This window comes from Pan paniscus, chromosome 1, assembly GCF_029289425.2.
Source record: "Pan paniscus chromosome 1, NHGRI_mPanPan1-v2.0_pri, whole genome shotgun sequence".
Lineage (NCBI taxonomy): Eukaryota > Metazoa > Chordata > Mammalia > Primates > Hominidae > Pan > Pan paniscus.
The window spans coordinates 84,316,153-84,332,944 of NC_073249.2; the positions used below are offsets into that span (position 1 = coordinate 84,316,153).

A 16,792-nucleotide genomic window follows, 5' to 3' on the forward strand; every position below is an offset into this window, starting at 1 on the left:
GCCTGCCCTATTTAAGTCTAGTATTGGGGATAGCACATGGAAACTTAATGTACTATTATGTAGGTAAGGTATTACAAAAATATAAAAATATTAATACATGATATTAGTATGGAGATATTTGCATCTAAATTCTATAGTTAAAGTTTATTGGCCATTGTCAAATGAATGAGTTTGGTTTTTCATTTGTATTTGCTGCAAAATACTATTTTATATCACCACGGGTCAAAAGAGAAAAAAAGAGCAGACGTAAAGCTATATCCTTTGATTACCAGGGTGAATATTAGATATTATTGTCCGAACTTGTGTCAAACAGTCAAACATACTAGTCAAAATCCATGCTCTTTTCACTTATTCAAAGGCACTAATGGCTTTAGTAAAAGTAGAACATATTATTTAAGAGGACTAGTTAATTAGCCTTGACAAGAAGTAGGCCAAGAATTCTTGTGAATGAATTAGCTAATTCCTACTGTAGACTTTGAGCATTTGGTCTTTCACTTGACATCCTAATGAGAATTCAGTAACAGCTGGAGACACAGTTGTGACTGAAGTCAGTGGAGCTGTTTGGGAAGGGCTTATGTTAGAAATACCAGCCACTTAGGATAACGTTGTTATACCAATAATGGTCTTAGGGAAGACACAATGGTGCCAAGAAAAAAAAAAGTGGGTTAAAAAGAAAAAACCACATTCATATTTCTTGATCTTTAGGCAGAGCTTATGGTTTGTTATGGGGTATTAAGCCATATGGAAGGTATCATAAGAAAAGCATACTGGGGTACTGTTTGGTATATTGTTTTTGATGTATTTGACTATGTCAAGCATTTTTGATACAGAAATACCTGTTGAGCACCTACTGTGTGTTTTAGCACTTAGGTGAGAAAACAAAGAGACATAATACATTATCACTATATTTGAAGAGTTAACAATCATGTTATGAAGATAAGACATATTCAAAGGAAAGATAAATAACCATTCCTTGCCATTTCACTGGGGATGCCACAAGGCCATACATACTAAGTGTCACCTGAACACACTGGACAATACGTTTTATCAGACCTAGGTTAGGGAGACATCTTTTTGGATAAGTGTTTTCATGGTGGGAAATGAGCTGGAACTTGAATGATAGGTAAGAATTTTAGTGATGAGAAAAAGTAAATGGGCATGAACAATGAACTATGTGTTAGTCCTTTTAGTGTTGTTATAAAGAAATACCTGAGGCTGGGTAATTTATAGAGAGAAAAGGTTTAATTGGCTGACAGTTCTGCAAGCTGTTAAAAAACAGCATGGTGTCAGTGTCTGTTCAGCTCCTGGTGAAGCCCAGGAGGCTTTCAATCATGGTGGAAGGCAAAGGGAGAGCTGGTGTGTCACATGGTGAGAGAGGGGTCAAGAGAGTGGAGGGGGAGGTCCCAAACTCTTAAACAACCAGATCCCCTGAGAGCTAACTGAGCAAGAACTCACTCATCACCAAAAGGATGGCACTAAGACATTCATGAGGGATCCACCCCATGATCCAATACCTCCCACTAGGCTCCACCTCCAACATTAGGGATCACATTTCAACATGAGATTTGGAGAGGAAAAACATCCGAACTATATCAAACCAGAAGTTGGAATGAACATACCGTACCCGTACAGTGGGCAAAACAGCCAGATCAGAAGGAACTCTCAGAGAAAGGGAGGAAAGAAAATCAGGAAAATATTAATTCTTTGCATTTGTTTTACAAAGCCATTGTATAGAACTTCGCAGTGTAAAAATGAGCACGTGCCCAACTCTCAACACATCTGATCCACAAAATCAAAACTAAATCCAGAAACCTTAGTGAGGCTGGCAGCATGGATGTTTTTCCCAGAGAGTGTGTATCCCAAGCCTTGTGATTACTGCCCCAAAGCACTTTCTTCTACATAGAGCTCACATGATAGGCCGAGACACCCCACAAATGGTGAGCCTTTTCCATGCCAGGTTAGGATTTGGTTTTTCTTCTGTGAGGAAAAGAAATAGACAATGTACTGAACTTAGAAAAAGGTGAAGAAAGAGTCTATCTGTTGGTGGCTTAACCAACAGATCATCTTGACAATGACCTTGGACAAGTCTGTAGACTGTGATTTTTAAAGAATGGTTTTTGAGTACTTGAGTACTTGGAAAAACCCTTGAAACATGGGTTCACACACACACAAAAAAAACAGTTTAAGTAACTCATTTCCTTCTCTGACATGCGTACAATAGAAAACTGTAGATTGTAAGACACTTGCTTCAGATACCACTATGGAGAAAATGGACAATTATGGAATGGGTGATGCATTAGTCTGCGTTCAGTTTTAAAGCTGAAGATGATATTGGAGCCCATGTAGCTCTGCTCCATCATTTTACAAATGAGAAAAAGGAGAGGAGCCATAAAGTGACTTGCTTAAGGTTACATCCTCTTCTTCTTTGACCTCCTCCTCCTCCCCATCATTTGCCTCAAATTAGATTACATGTATCGAGCATTTAGTATTTATCTGGAGTATTTCAAGTGCTTAACATGTATTGACTCATTTAATCCTCATGGTAACCCTATAAGGTAACTGAGGCTCAGGGAGATTTACTCATTTGCCAGTATCATGAGGCTGTAAGCAGCAGAACAGGGATTTGTACCCAGCAATGTTGGCTTGTGAGTTGGTGAGTTGGTGCTTTTACTATACATATAGCCTTTCAAGGCCATATAACTAGTGAGTAGCAGAGCAAAGTGTCTAAGGCACTAATGAATGGACTTTTTAGTGATATAAGATGTTGTCTTTGCTATGTCTATGTCAACATTTTTATCAATGAGTCGAATAAGATATGAAAAAGCAGTTCATCAGATTTTCAGAAGTCATGAAATAAGGGTATGAATAAGAAATACTTTGGACAACAGAAGCAGGATCCTAAAAGATTTGGGATGATGAATGAAGCCAAAAAGTTTTAACTTCAGAGGAATATAGGAAGCATTTCATGTAGGTCCCAAAACCAATTGCCCAAGGATGGGATGAAGAATATGCATAAGAGAACACAACTTAGGGGAGGTAGGGGTGGGGAGATTTTTATCGAGTTAGTTCTACATGAATTAACATGCAGAGCTGCCCACCTAATGCAAGTGAGCAAATGGTCCTCCTGTATTCTATATTACTTATGTCCACTGGACTCTCATCCCAGCAACAGTCAAGGCAGCTCTGGGCTCTCCAAAGCTCTTTACAGTGAAGGCCTGGATATTTCTTCCTCCTTTGTGACATGCTTTTGCTTTGATTCCCCATTTTGGCCTCCTCCTTTGTCATCATGACTTTGTTCCTGACTCTGGTCTTTTATTCTACGTTTTTGTTTTGGCTTCTCCTAGCATTTGAATCTTGATTTTTTACTCTGGGACCCTGATTTGACTTACCTCTCTGGCTCTCTATGTCTTATGCTGCATCAGGAGAAAATCTCTTATCTTTTTTCCAGCCCAACAGAGCTCAGCCCATGAAACGGACCTTCAATGGGTATGTTGACAGCACCCCATCACCGTGCCAACACATATACCATGAGGAAAAGGTTTGGACCATATCTGGAGTATTGCATCCAAGTCTGGCCAACCCCCTTCCTCACTGTGAGGGTATCTATGTAAACTGAAGTACATTATTAGAAAAAGGATAGGTTGGGAATAGACATGAACCCTTGGTGATACATAGAATTACTGAAAGAGCCAGAGATGCCTAGGGAAAGGGGGATTATGGGCACAGCAGATCAATCTCAGGATTTGCAGAGGATCCCACTGTGAAAGACTTTTTGTCTTTCAGCCTTCTCTTGTGTGGCCCCTGGGAGCAGTCTAGCACCTGTGGGCAGAAGCTGTAGGGAAAAGGAGCAGATTTTATCTCTATAACAAACTTTCTTGTGGTGAAAACTATCTAGAAATGGAATGAGAAAGTGGTGAGCTCCCCATTATTGGAGGTGTTCAAGTATAGGCTGAGCGGTGACTTGTCACGAAAACTGTATGACAGACCCAAACATCAACGGGGTGCTTAGATTCTTTGATCTCGGGTCAGTTCCACACAAGACAGGCTCTGTGTTAGTGAGGACCCAGTGGTGTTTTTGAACAGGCGGCAGGATAACAATGGTATATAAAATAAATGCAGAGAAAGACCTCCACATCAAGCCAACCCCTCCTCCCTACCTGTAAGTTTTCCACCTGAGTGAGCTCTGGCTCAAACTGCACTTGTCAAACTCCCATTGTTAGAGCACAGATAAATGCTTCCGGCCACCCAAGCAGGAGAGGCCCACCTCAACTTAAGGGCTACTCTATTTTAGTTTTCCGTAGCTGGAGATTGAGTATCACGCTTTTCTAATCTTGTGCTTCTGAAAGGGCCCTGTTCTCTCTTGAACCCTACCCCCTCCTCCTTTCACAGATCAAATACCATGTACATTGGACAGATAGAAGTTCGAATGAGAAAATGCATTTTAATAAAATCCCATTGATTTTTGTGGATGTAAGTCAAGGAACAGGCACCTAAAGAGTCTTCCATCCCCTGCCGTCTCCCGCCTCTCTCCTGACCTACACCGGGCGGTCATACATCGATTGGCTTCCTAGATAATAGATCGTGCCACCCGGTAGGGACCTCTGGGGACGCGCCGGGAGCTGGAAGAGTCGCACGCAGCAGCCCAACCCTGAGTTAATCAAACTAGCAACAGGATCTCAAGCAGCAGCGACGGCGGTGGCAAGAGTAGCGGTGACGGCGGCGGCGGCGGCGGCGGCGGCGGCAGCATTATGCGTGATTACTGACAGGCACCAGCTGCTGCCGCCACAGCCGTCTCAAACGCACTATGTGGACTCTCCGATCTAGAGGCAGATTCCTGACTAATCCCAGAGGGCTGGCCCAGCCTGTGCTCCCCGGGCTGCTAGGAAGCAATGACCACTCTTGTTAGCCCAAGTTGAAGAAAGCCGGGCTGTGCCTGGGAGCCGAGAGAGGCGGTAATATTTAGAAGCTGCACAGGAGAGGAACATGAACTGACGAGTAAACATGTATGGAAATTATTCTCACTTCATGAAGTTTCCCGCAGGCTATGGAGGTAAGTATCTCCCTTGGGCTTCACTGCGTGGACCTGTATGAGAGACTGAGAAGAAATTGGGAAATACGAATGACTGGATTAGTATTGAATTAAAAGGAGAACATATATGTTTATATGCATATATAGTGTGTATATAGCGTTTCAGCGTGTGTGTGCACGCGTGCATGAGAGAGAGAGGAGAGGAGGAAAGAATGGTCTGTAGGTGAGGATACGTTTGCATATCAGAATGAGGATATGGGGATATTCTAAGGAGAGAGTAAACCAACATGCTTGAGAATGTGTCTGAGACAAAGATAGAATAAGAGCATTGTTATAACCCAGTGTGTTTGTGTGGGTGTGAAAAGTGGAAGAGTTAACGGGGAATTACTATGATGTTCCTATTAGCCAACTTGTAATGAGAAAAAAATGTGATTAAAAAGGTTTTGCCTATCTTGAGGTTTCCTGGGATACTTTGTAACAAGGGCATGATTGTTTTACTCAAAAGCAGATTTCCCTTTAATTGGATTTTTAAAAAGAAAACATAGTGCTTTAATTTGCTACTGTGTTTTCCTTCCCCTGTTTTCTTTCCTTTTGATTTGCTAATAGCCTCTTCTCTCCTCCCCTGCTGCTGCCCCCAATTCTACTGCAAGAGTTGCTGCAATCACTTCCACTCTGGGGGTAGAGATCTGGGGATGGGGGGTTGGGGCTCTTAGAGAATTGGCAAACTGAAGATTCAAGTCACCGTGCCAGGCAGGGCAGCCCAGTCACACTTCACAGAAGCTTCCGGAGACTAGGTCCTCAGGCTGCCTTAACGCCCAAGCACATCCGTCCCAAGGATCCCTTGATTTAGTGACAGAAACAGTACAGCCGCCCAGCTCTGAGTAAATGGAAGCAACAGCTGACCAACTGGCCTGTCGCTTGTCAGTTGGAGGCATGTAGCTTATGTTGTTGGGAGCCAAAGAAAGATTCTGGCAGGCAAGACAGCAGAAATTCTTATAAGGTTTTGAAAATTGAAAAGTCCCTGCTCTCCAGACTTCCTCCGTGGACCAATTCATCTGAAGGCTTGGGAGTAAAGCTTGCCTAACTTGGCTGGGCAGAACCCCCTGGGAGGCATGGTGAAACACTGCAAGGTAGAAGTGATCTCTGTCACCAGGAGGTGTTAGACCTGGGAGTTTGCACATTCATTCAGGGTAGTTTTTATGAGGCAGGCATGGTGTTGGGCACTGGGAATACAAATATGAATGAGACACAGTCTCTGCCCTTTGGGACTGGGGCAGGCTTGTTACACAGGCACATTATAATACTGCATGATGTGTGTAATAGCAAACGTAGGTTGCACTTGGACTTGGGGTGAGGGCCATGGAAATGTTCCCGAGGTGATGTTCAAGTTCTTTGGGCCAGTCTGATGACAGAGTGAGAGCAGTGGCCGATGCTGTGACCTGGGCATTTGATCTCTAGTCTATGGTTGGGCTGCAGATGTGAAAAGCCTCCTCAATTCCCACCTCAGTCCCATTCAGAGCTGAGAATTGCTTTTTCCTTTACATCTTAGTTCATTTGTAAGATGTGCATGCTCATTTTGAGCCAGATTCGTGGGCCCCGCAAGGTCTGTGAGACTGTGGCTTCATTAATGCCAAAGAGACCCTTGGAGACAGTTGGGGTGAATAAAAGGGTTGAAGCTAGAAAGATTTAGGGAGAGAACTAAAGTAAGAGCCAGAGAAAGAAGATCTAGTTAAAATTCCATGGGGGCTGGAATCTTGGAATGTTAGCATCCTAAGGCTCTCATCTTATAGATGTGTAAACTGAGGCTCAAAGGAAGGCAGGGACTAGTCCAAATTTATATGGGGCTGAGCTGCAGAACACTTCCAGAAAAGCCCCTTACTCAAATTTATAATATTGTTGCTTTAATATAGTGAAAAGAGCACCAGGAGGAAGAGGAGGCAGGAAGAGGTAGTGTGCTGAGTTTGGTTCCCAATTTTTCACCTACTAGCTGTGTGACCTTAGGCAAGCTAGTGAACCTCTCTGAGCCTTAGCACCTTTCTCTCTAAAATGGGATTTATAATCTCATCCTAGAGTATTGTGGAAATTAAATGAGCTAGCATGTGAAAAACAGCTGCTATAGTGTTGTCCATATATTTGCTACCTAATACAATATTTTCTTCCCCTCTATTTTACTCAGAGACTAACATGCAAAATAGTTAAAAATCAGACATTATTGTAAAATAATAAATAAGGAATCTGGGAAAATAAAATTAAATCCACAAAGACCCTCATATTTTGCTGGCATAGATTTTCATAATTGTGGGGGCTCTGATATTTAGCGTAATTAGATTTCAGATAGAAGTAAACACAATGGTTCAGCTATGGAAGGAAATAGTTCAGTATAGTATAGGGAACTTGAGGGGAAAGGGTCATGTATGTTGTCTACATGTCTCCTGTAAAGCTACTTTTCTTTGTCATTCTTGAGGGAGGCGAAGAATTATTTTGTTTAGTTCTGTTGAGGTTTTCCATTTTGTTGGCATGTGCCAGTTAAGAGGAGGCCTAAATGCTGAGCCAAAGGACTCTGCCCCCCTCTGCAGGGAGGTCTGTTTGAGAACTTTCTGTGATGAGGGAGAGGGACAGAGGACTCACAAGCAGGCACAGGGGAAAGCAGGATTAGAGTGGACGTCACCTTTGGCCTCTAACCTCCCCTGCCACAGTGCAGCAAGTTGCACTGCACTTATTAAAATACTTGGTGAATAAACCCCTGCCCTGTTACATATTAGCACATGGAATTACAGAGGGCCCCATGATTTGTATAAGAATCTCCAGGGAAGCAAAGTCACCTTTTGGAAATAACACCTGAGATTTGTGTCTGGGACCATGCTTACCAGATGTCAGAGCATCATCTCATCAGTGAGGAACAGATTGCTCAAACTGGCCAAAGTGTGGTGGCTACCTGGTGGCTCCACAAAGGTGCCCAATCTCCCAGCTTTGGGCCCTACCATGTGATGATGAGAGAAACCTTCTCTTCTCCTTCTCTGTCAAGTCCAGGGTTTGCCAGCTGCTCAGTAATAGGTTTGTTTTTCTGGGATGAGACAGTTGCTGCCTCTTAGAAGATGGCAAAACAAAGCCTGTAATCCCCCCCATCCAATTGTGTAGTAATCCTCAGGGTGAGAAGGAGATCAGGGAGAGAGAGGACTTCTCTCATTTCATTTAACAAACACACTGTAACACTAATGCTCGCTACTATTGTAAGCACTTTACCAGCCTCGGCTCATGTAATCTTCATAACAACCCTAGGAGTAGGTACTGTTACCATTGTTCTCGTACTCCTTTTAGAGACAAAGAAACAGAGGAATTGAGAGGTGAAATAACTTGCTTAAGGTCTTATAGCTAGAAAATGGCACAGCCAGGGATTTGAACCCAGGCAGACTAGCTCCCAGAGTTCACACTGCTGAGCTGCCTCTCACAGCTTCTGTGCGTGACACAGTTGCTCTGCAAAGCCAGGGGCAGCAGCACACCCCCAGGGAGCTCCCGGTGCTCCAATACAACCTCAGATATGCAGCCTCAGCACTGACTGGTTGTTGCAGACCCAGTGGACTGGCCATTGAGGAATAAGCCACGGGATAGGTTAAGAGCAACAGTGATCTCTGCAGAATTAATTGGTGGCTTCCCTTGGGTACATACTTATTTGCAAGAGTCCTGTCCAACTGACCCTGACCATTCATGTAGAATAGTTGCTTTCACTTGAAAATAGCCATAGAGAAGGGGTTGAGTTGGACCTGCTTGTATGTGTGCATGTGCACATGTGTGTATATTCTAGAACATATTTTTCCCCTCCACAGATATGTGGGTGGCTAATTGGAACCTATCATGGGCATAAGTGGTTAAGGTTTATGTGGAAAGGAGTAACTGTTTATGAGATTTAGGAAGGAACATATTTCGTATAAACTATTTTCTAAAACATTTACAATCTCACCAAGAGATAGAGAGCTGAATAGCAACTGGGGGAAGAAATTGTGCAAAGAGAATCTAAATGCCCCACCTCTTCCTTCCCCTCATTATGAAGCTTCTAGGTCTGCAGAGAACTTAGCCACCAGCATTGGATGGCGGGTGTGCCAGGGGCTCCCAGAGGAAGCTGGTGTTTTCTCCTCTTTTTAAAAGGAGAAGACACAGAGGCCCAGGGAATGAAGTTAATTTTCTAGAATGCATGGGCTTTGGTGGCTCTCATGAGATTGACTCAGTCCTGGCTCAGTGATCCTCAGAAAAAAGTGAAAATACAGGTTGAGTATCCCTAATCCAAGCATCTAAAATCTGAAATGCTTCAAAATCCAGAACTTTTTGAATGCCAAAATGATGCTCAAAGGAAATGCTCATTGGAGCATTTTGGATTTCAGATTTCTGGATTATAGATGCTCAATTGGTAAGTATAATGCAAATATTCCAAAATAAAAAAAAAATCCTAAATCCAAAACACTTCTGGTGCTAATAAGCATTTTGGATAAGAGATACTTAACCTGTATCAACTCGTTTCATAACTAAAACACCACTTTAAGGTCGGTAGTTTTATTACCCCCATTATACAGATGTAAAAACTGGGGGACAGAGAAATTAATAATTTGCCAAAGGGAACTTGGCTAATAAATGATAAAAGTGGCATTTGAATATGAGGAAAAGCAGCAGATCTGGATTTTAATCCCAGCTCTACCATGTACTATACTGTACTACTCTGTAAATTCTTACAGCAGTTACCCAGCACAGACCTTCCTGCCCCTTCCCAATTCAATACTTGGCCTCTCCCAGGATTTTGACCCTGGGCCTTTCTCACTAGAACACTCCACATCTTGACTCTATCTCTTCACAATTCAACCCCCAGTTTGGGTTCCCTTCCTCAGGGCTCCCAGCCCAGCCTAATCTTCTTCTCCCTCCTCTTTCCACATAACAGCCACTCAGACACCAGGGATTAGCTAATATGCATTTCTTATATTTGAATTATTATCAGCATATTCAAGGGGACTTTCCTATAAACATTTAGGCTGCACAATCACCCTGAGATGGAATGGGAAGGTATTTTATAACTGTTTTACTGGTGCAAAGCTTTACATTTTAACCGATGTAGAAAACAAGATGTTAGACATTAAATTTCCAGTGAATGGGGAGCAGAGAGAAGCTTTCTTCTGATGGGAAGGAAACCTTTTCTGCTACGGAAGCCCTTTCTGGCTTCCTCAGTGGGGAAAATCAAGGAATGCGTTGGAAAGTGGAGAGCATGTAGAAGAGGCCCTCCTTCTGCCCCCGGAGGCTCAGCCCTCTCAGCCTCTCAGTGGGAATGTGAGAATGAAAGCATGCATTAGCTGATGGGTTGACGCTGCTGCATGCTTCACGCAACCCCAGTTCGGACCAGCTGGCTAGCCTTTCGAAGCCGCACAGGGCAGTTCCACCTGGATTCATGTAGCCCCCAGAGAAGGGCTGATGAGCTGCTCAGGGTGGGAGCTGGGGTTGCTTCCAGTGCTTGAAGGAAGGGGGAGGGAGAGAGTGGCATCCTTGCCTGTCTCCCTCTCCTCCACCCCCCTCCTCCCCTCGCTCCCACTCCTCCCATCTTCCTCCACCCCCGCCCCCCTCCCCTAAAATCTGTAATGATGGAGGTAGTGAAAAGCAGGGAAAGATTGATAATCAGCCTCATTATTACCAGCATTATATATAATTATAGCAAAACCTCACTCATTTGGATCAATTGAGAGAAAAATCAGTCTAAATTCGTGACAAGTTGGCAGATTACTTTTAAATTACAATTTTATTACTTCTAAGTAACACATGTGAACAGTTTGTGTTTCAAGTACCACAAGCTAATGGTTACTCAGTGGGGATTTTAGAAAACCTGCTTTAAAAGATTCTTTTGTAATTAACACCCCGTTAATATGCTAATGTGCTCCTACTATGCTTTTTAAATTGCTTGAAAACATATGTATCTTAAATAGGCTCAACACTTCTACCATCTTATTTGCTTAACAAACCTTTTTTATTATTATTTTGTGAATGAACAAATACAAACTAGTTTATACCATGACCAGTTTAGTCACCACTCTGAATTAATTATGTTGTAAATTAGTAAGACCATGTTGGTTGTTTTTGTTTAGAAATCAGACTTTTAGAACTTGAAGAACCACCTCATTTTATAGAAGAGAAGTTGAGAGACTTGCCCAAGGCCATATAGGCAAAACCAGCAGATCTTCTGGCTCCTGGGTCCAAGTTTATTCCGTCTGCTAGATAATGCCTTACATTCCTAAAACTCTTTATAAATATGTGCTATTTATTTCCATACCAATCATTGGGTTATCTGTCAAAAAATATTTGGTGAGTGTCTATTCTGTGCCAAGCCCTGTGCTTAATCCCCATATAATGGGGATAATAAAACTACGGACCTTAAAGTGGTGTTGTAGTTATGAAATGAGTTGATGCAAGTTAAATATCCCTTAACCAAAATGCTTAACACCAGAAGTGTTTTGGATTTGGGATTTTTTTTTTTTTATTTTGGAATATTTGCCTTATACTTACCAATTGAGCATCTATAATCCAGAAACCTGAAATCCAAAATGCTCCAATGAGCATTTCCTTTGAGCATCATATTGGCATTCAAAAAGTTCTGGATTTTGAAGCATTTCAGATTTTAGATGCTTGGATTAGGGATACTCAACCTGTATTTTCACTTTTTTTCTGAGGATCACTGAGCCAGGGCTGAGTCAATCTCAGCACAACAGATAGAGGGGCCCCTCCTGGAGGCCACCGTCTATTTCATTCAAACTTCAAACTGACAGTGTAGTCCGTAAGGCAGAAATTATTCCCATTAGACAGATTAGGAAACTGAGGTTTAGAGTGATAAAGTGGCCCTTTTGAGGGCTTGCTGCAAATTATTATAGATCTAGAATTTGAGTCTAGTCTAGCAGAATTTCTGTGAACATTTCTGCATATAATGAATGACATTTTGCTTGCACACCACCTTTCCCAGCCAGCACCAAATTATAGACCTTGCTAGTACAGATGGATATTATGCCATCTCTAACAAATGAGAGGCTCCAGGGGATCCTGCTAACGAGGACCGGCTGGCTGTCCCTTTAAGCCAATTCCGTATACTGGTACATCATGTACCAGTTAGTCCATGGAGGCAGATGTCAATGAGTGTTTGAAGCAGATGCCAATGAGGGTGCCCCCAGTTCTCCTCTCATTCCTAAAGTCCTTGAACATCAATTATGTGCACACCCAGCTCTTGAATCCATGACCTCTGTCCATTACTGTCTCTGGATTTCTTGTTCAGATAGGCTCTCTCTATCTGAACAGGGCAATCTCTACAGATTGTCTTCTAAAGATGGCAGTCTCTTAAAATACAGCGAACTATATTCCTAGTCCCATGTTACCATTGGGTAATATTCAGAACATTATCTGTTCTCAGGTTCTAAAACCCTGAATTCTTTGAATCCATTCACTTAAACTCAGCCCTAAGAAAAATGTGCAGAAATAATTAATCTCCAAATATTGTGAAGACATCAGAGCTTGTAACTGGTTTGTACATTCTGCCAGGGCAGGGAATGGGCTTCATGCTCTTGGTGTCTTACACAGCCCATATACAAGCAGATGCTTAGCCAGGCGTGCTGGCTGACTGACTGACTGGCATTCTTCTTGGTCTGGGGTGTTCTTCCCCTGCTCTCCAACCTCTGCTCTCCACATCGCTAGGGCTGTGAAAACAGATACTGTGAGCCCTGAACCCTCCAGGAGGCTGCTTCCCCATGACACTAGTGACCAGTAAAATGAAAAGGAGGAGCAAAGGAGATGTTGAGTCACAGAAATGAAACCCAGGCAACCAGCCTAGAAGAAACACTCCAAAATATTCATTAAGTGCTTTGTTTTCCGTTCCTCTGACATCTTGTAAATGCTTTTTGAATTAAAGATGATAACAGGCTTTTCCACTTTTCAAGTTTGGTTGTTAATTCTGAAATCCCACCAGGAGTTTGGGATTGATCTTTAACCTTGAAACTCTTGCTGTCCCCCACTTCTGTCCCCATCTGGTTACAGTAGCTGATAAAAGAGGCCAAGGAACTCCAGGTTGTTCCATTTGCATTTGAGGAAATGGAGGGGGTCAGGACTTCTCAAGGTCACTGCCTGGGGTGAGGGTCTCCTGAAAATGATAGGAGTTGGAAGTCCCAGGTCATGGCTCCCTTTCTGTCTGACCTCATGAGTGCCTGCCCTGGGATGATTTGTTAAAACGTAGTTTTCTGAAAATGGTGCTCCCTCCGAGGCAGAATCCATGTCTTATTTACTTTGTCAGCATCTCATAGTGTGCAGTCTGACACTTTAAGAACAGGCAAATCTCCTCTAAGAAAAAGGTACATACCAAATTCTAGCTAAATTTAGTGCCATAGTCTCCAGATTTTCTATAAAGGGAGCTAACTTTTATTATGTGTTTACAATTTTCCAGGCTTGATTTTATTTAACCCTCACACTGTGGAAGGTTAACCCTTACCCCATGTGGTTGGTGGCATTGAGCTATTTTACCAAAGGGTGGGAGGAGGACTCACTGTGGTTCAGCCCCCTCTACTCCCCTTCCTGCCATCCTAGGTGGCTCCAAGGGGACTCAGGGAAACTCAGTTTGAAGACCACAAACAGCCACAGGTCATGGGCAAGCCTTACCTCCTTACCCCAGTGTCCTTGCTTGTAACTGAGGGGTTGAACTCGATGATCTGCAGGCCCTTCTGTGTAGCTTTGACAGTCAATCCAGCTCTGTGACGGGGACGCTGGAGGAAGAGCAGTGTGGAGCTAAGGTGTTGGGGATCACTGCTAACTGAAGAGAAATCAGAAATGGTAATGATAATAAAACTTCTCCAGAATGATCCCCTAGAGGTCTGCAAGCTTATTGGAATGCAGCCACATCTGTGTGCATTAGCTTACCCATTGACTGTGGCTGCTTTCACACTACAAAGGATATTGTGAGTAGTTGTCACAGAGATGGTACAGCCAGCAAGACTGAAATGCTTACTGTCTGACCCTGGAAAGAAAAAGTGTGCCAACCTCTACTCCAGAATGCAAAATTGGGTTTCACATATTAAAATAAATTGAGATCCACCTGGAAAAGTATTTTAATCCTTGTTTTATTAGCACCTTTGGGGGCCCAGTCCCCTGCCTCCCACTCCTAGTCATTTTGTTCATTTGGTGCAATTATGTGTGTTCAAAAGGAAAAGAATGCATTATGATCCATAAGTAAGTTGTGAAGAGCATAGGGTAAGAATTGAATATCTTAGTTATTCTTACATATAATCCACCCGTTTGGGGCTTATCTGGGCTTACCTTCCACTATCTCCCCTCCATCCTGGCAAGTGGCAAGCGCAGTGCAGGAGTTCAGCACAGCAGCCCCGGCACAAGACTGCTTGGATTTGGATCCTGGCCCTGCTCTTTACCAGCTAGCGGGTCTTGGGCAGTTTGCTCAATCTCCCTGTGGCTCCACTTTCCTGTCAGTAAAATGGGGATGAGGATACTAATAGTACCTTATTTCCAAGTGCCCTTGAGACTATTAAACAAGATGATGCATGCCATGCCCTTGGAAGGGTGCGTGGCACATAGAAGTTGCCTAATAAATGTTAGCCACTCCAAGCTGAGTATCCCTTATTGGAAATGCTTGTGAATCAAGATATTTCAGATTTTGAATCTTCTTTTGATTTTGTGATGTTTACATTATGTGCTTACTTGTTTTGCATTCCTAATCCAAAAATCCCAAATACTCCAATGAACATTTCTTTTGAGAGTCATGTCAGTGCTCAGAAAGTTTTGGATTTTGGAGCATTTTGGATTTGGGATTTCTAGATTAGAGATGCTCAACATGTATAAAGTGTTTAGAACCATGTCTGGCTTGTGGCAATTGCTCAGTAAATATTAGTTATTATTATTGTTACACAACAGAGGAGGTGACAGTCAGTTGTTGGTTGAAGTGCCTGTACCTGGCAATCTCCTGCCGACCTTGCTCAGCAGCATGTCTGTGTTAAGAGCGAAGCAGGGAAAGGATATACGAGTAAGTGTGCTGCAGACAAAGAAAAACAAGCCAGGTGTCTGAGAATCCTATCATTGTTGGGCCTTCACACCATATCCCTCCACTGGAGGAACAGAGACAGGCTTTGGTGTGCGACAGTTCCACTGTGGGAGAGATCAGAGTGGGATAGGGCCCCATGGTGCTCCCGTGACTTCATATGGAGACTCCTGACTCTGAAAAATGCCAAGTCTTTAGCTCTGTCCCTTTCCCCATGGGTGGGCATTAGCCGTTATCAATGATTCATTACAAGTTTCCATTCCAACCTGAAGAGGGTTGCTAATGGGAGAGCAAACTCTCTACCCTTCCTGGCACAGCAGCAAAGGGGTGGAAACACCAGGCCATTTGCTCCCTTGTCTGGCCAGTCAGAAAAACTGCATGCTTGACATTTTGCTTTTATTGGCTGAGGATGAGGTTGCTAAGCAACTTCCTTACCTTGGTAGGAATTCTGTAGTTCTAAGTACCCTGGCTTTTGTGTCCCCTTTCTCAGTAAGTCTCTCTCCCTCTCTGACACACACACACACACACACACACACACACACACACACATGCAATTCATTGTTTAGAGATTGTGGTTCTGGTAAACATCAGGGACATTGCTTTCTTATGCAAATAATTTCTGTTGATAAACTTTATACCTACTTGTATACATTAATTAACAAAAAATTAATGGACCTCATAGTCTCAGGAGCTCTCAGCAGTCCTCTGAGTTAGGCCTATTTGTCTCAATTTATGAATGAGGAAACTGCAGTTTACAGAGGTCATGTTCCGTGCTCAAATTTACATAGCTGGAAAGTGGCAGAACCTCAACCTAGAACTCTGACTTCCGAGCTGTTGTCTCCTCCTCAGTCCTGCATCCCTGAAGCCATAGTGCCATCAATGCACACAGGGACTTTTGGAGTCACTGTAGAGTTATGCACTGTACAGATTCCCTTCTCAGTTTTGGCTCCTGGTGACACTCTTAGCACCTTTAATTGGAATGCCAAATGGTTTGAAGGCCTAACGTGGTCCAGTTGATGGTGGGAGGTACCCCTCAGCATCTGGTCCAGACTCAGACCATTCCAGACCACCAACACCTGCACTTCTTTGTTTTCAATGCCAACAAGCCATGTCCTACCCAATGCTCATGAAACATTAGTGCTGGAAGTGATCTTTCAGGTCACTGAGTGCCAGCTCCTTACTGGGGGAAATGAGACCCAGGAGTATGCAATGCTATTCTTGGGTATGTTACCAGGAGAGAAGAAAACCTTTTGAGGAACTCCACTAGCGCTTTTTCATTAGGTAAGTTATTTTGCAAATAAAATCATTGCCTGAGCAAAGAGAATGAACTCTGCAGAATAGACTTGGTGCATTTTCCAGGCATCTGGCATAGGTGCCTGGAAGATCAAGAGGGCACAAGGGAAGGCAGGGAGCAAGGTTGATGAGATGGTGGGGCCAGGGGTCATGCCACAGAGTGAATTGGGCTGAGAGACTGGATCAGGCCATTTGTGCTGCTGGTATCTTGTGCTACAAAATACCTCAGACTAGGTAATTTATAAATAATAGGAATTTATTGCTCACAGTTCTGGAGACTTGGAAGTTCAGGATCAAGGCACGAGCGGGTTCGTGTCTGGTGAGGTCCACTATCTGCTTCCAAAGATGGTGCCTCACATGATGGAAGGGATGGAAAAATGGACAAATTGTGCATCCTCTGATGCAGAAGGGATGAAAGGGATGGA

The 16,792-nt window shown here is 43.2% G+C and overlaps 1 protein-coding gene across 1 annotated transcript in view; it reads left to right on the plus strand.

Moving 5' to 3' along the window:
* Positions 1 to 4,534: 4,534 nt before the first annotated feature.
* Positions 4,535 to 16,792, plus strand: part of RXRG (retinoid X receptor gamma) — a 44,397-nt gene continuing 32,139 nt past the window's right edge. Inside the window, exon 1 of the mRNA XM_003824582.5 lies at positions 4,535 to 5,050. Within this exon, the coding sequence (XP_003824630.1) occupies positions 5,002 to 5,050 (49 nt within the window). The 5' untranslated portion in view covers positions 4,535 to 5,001. The remainder of the gene's footprint in view (positions 5,051 to 16,792) is intronic.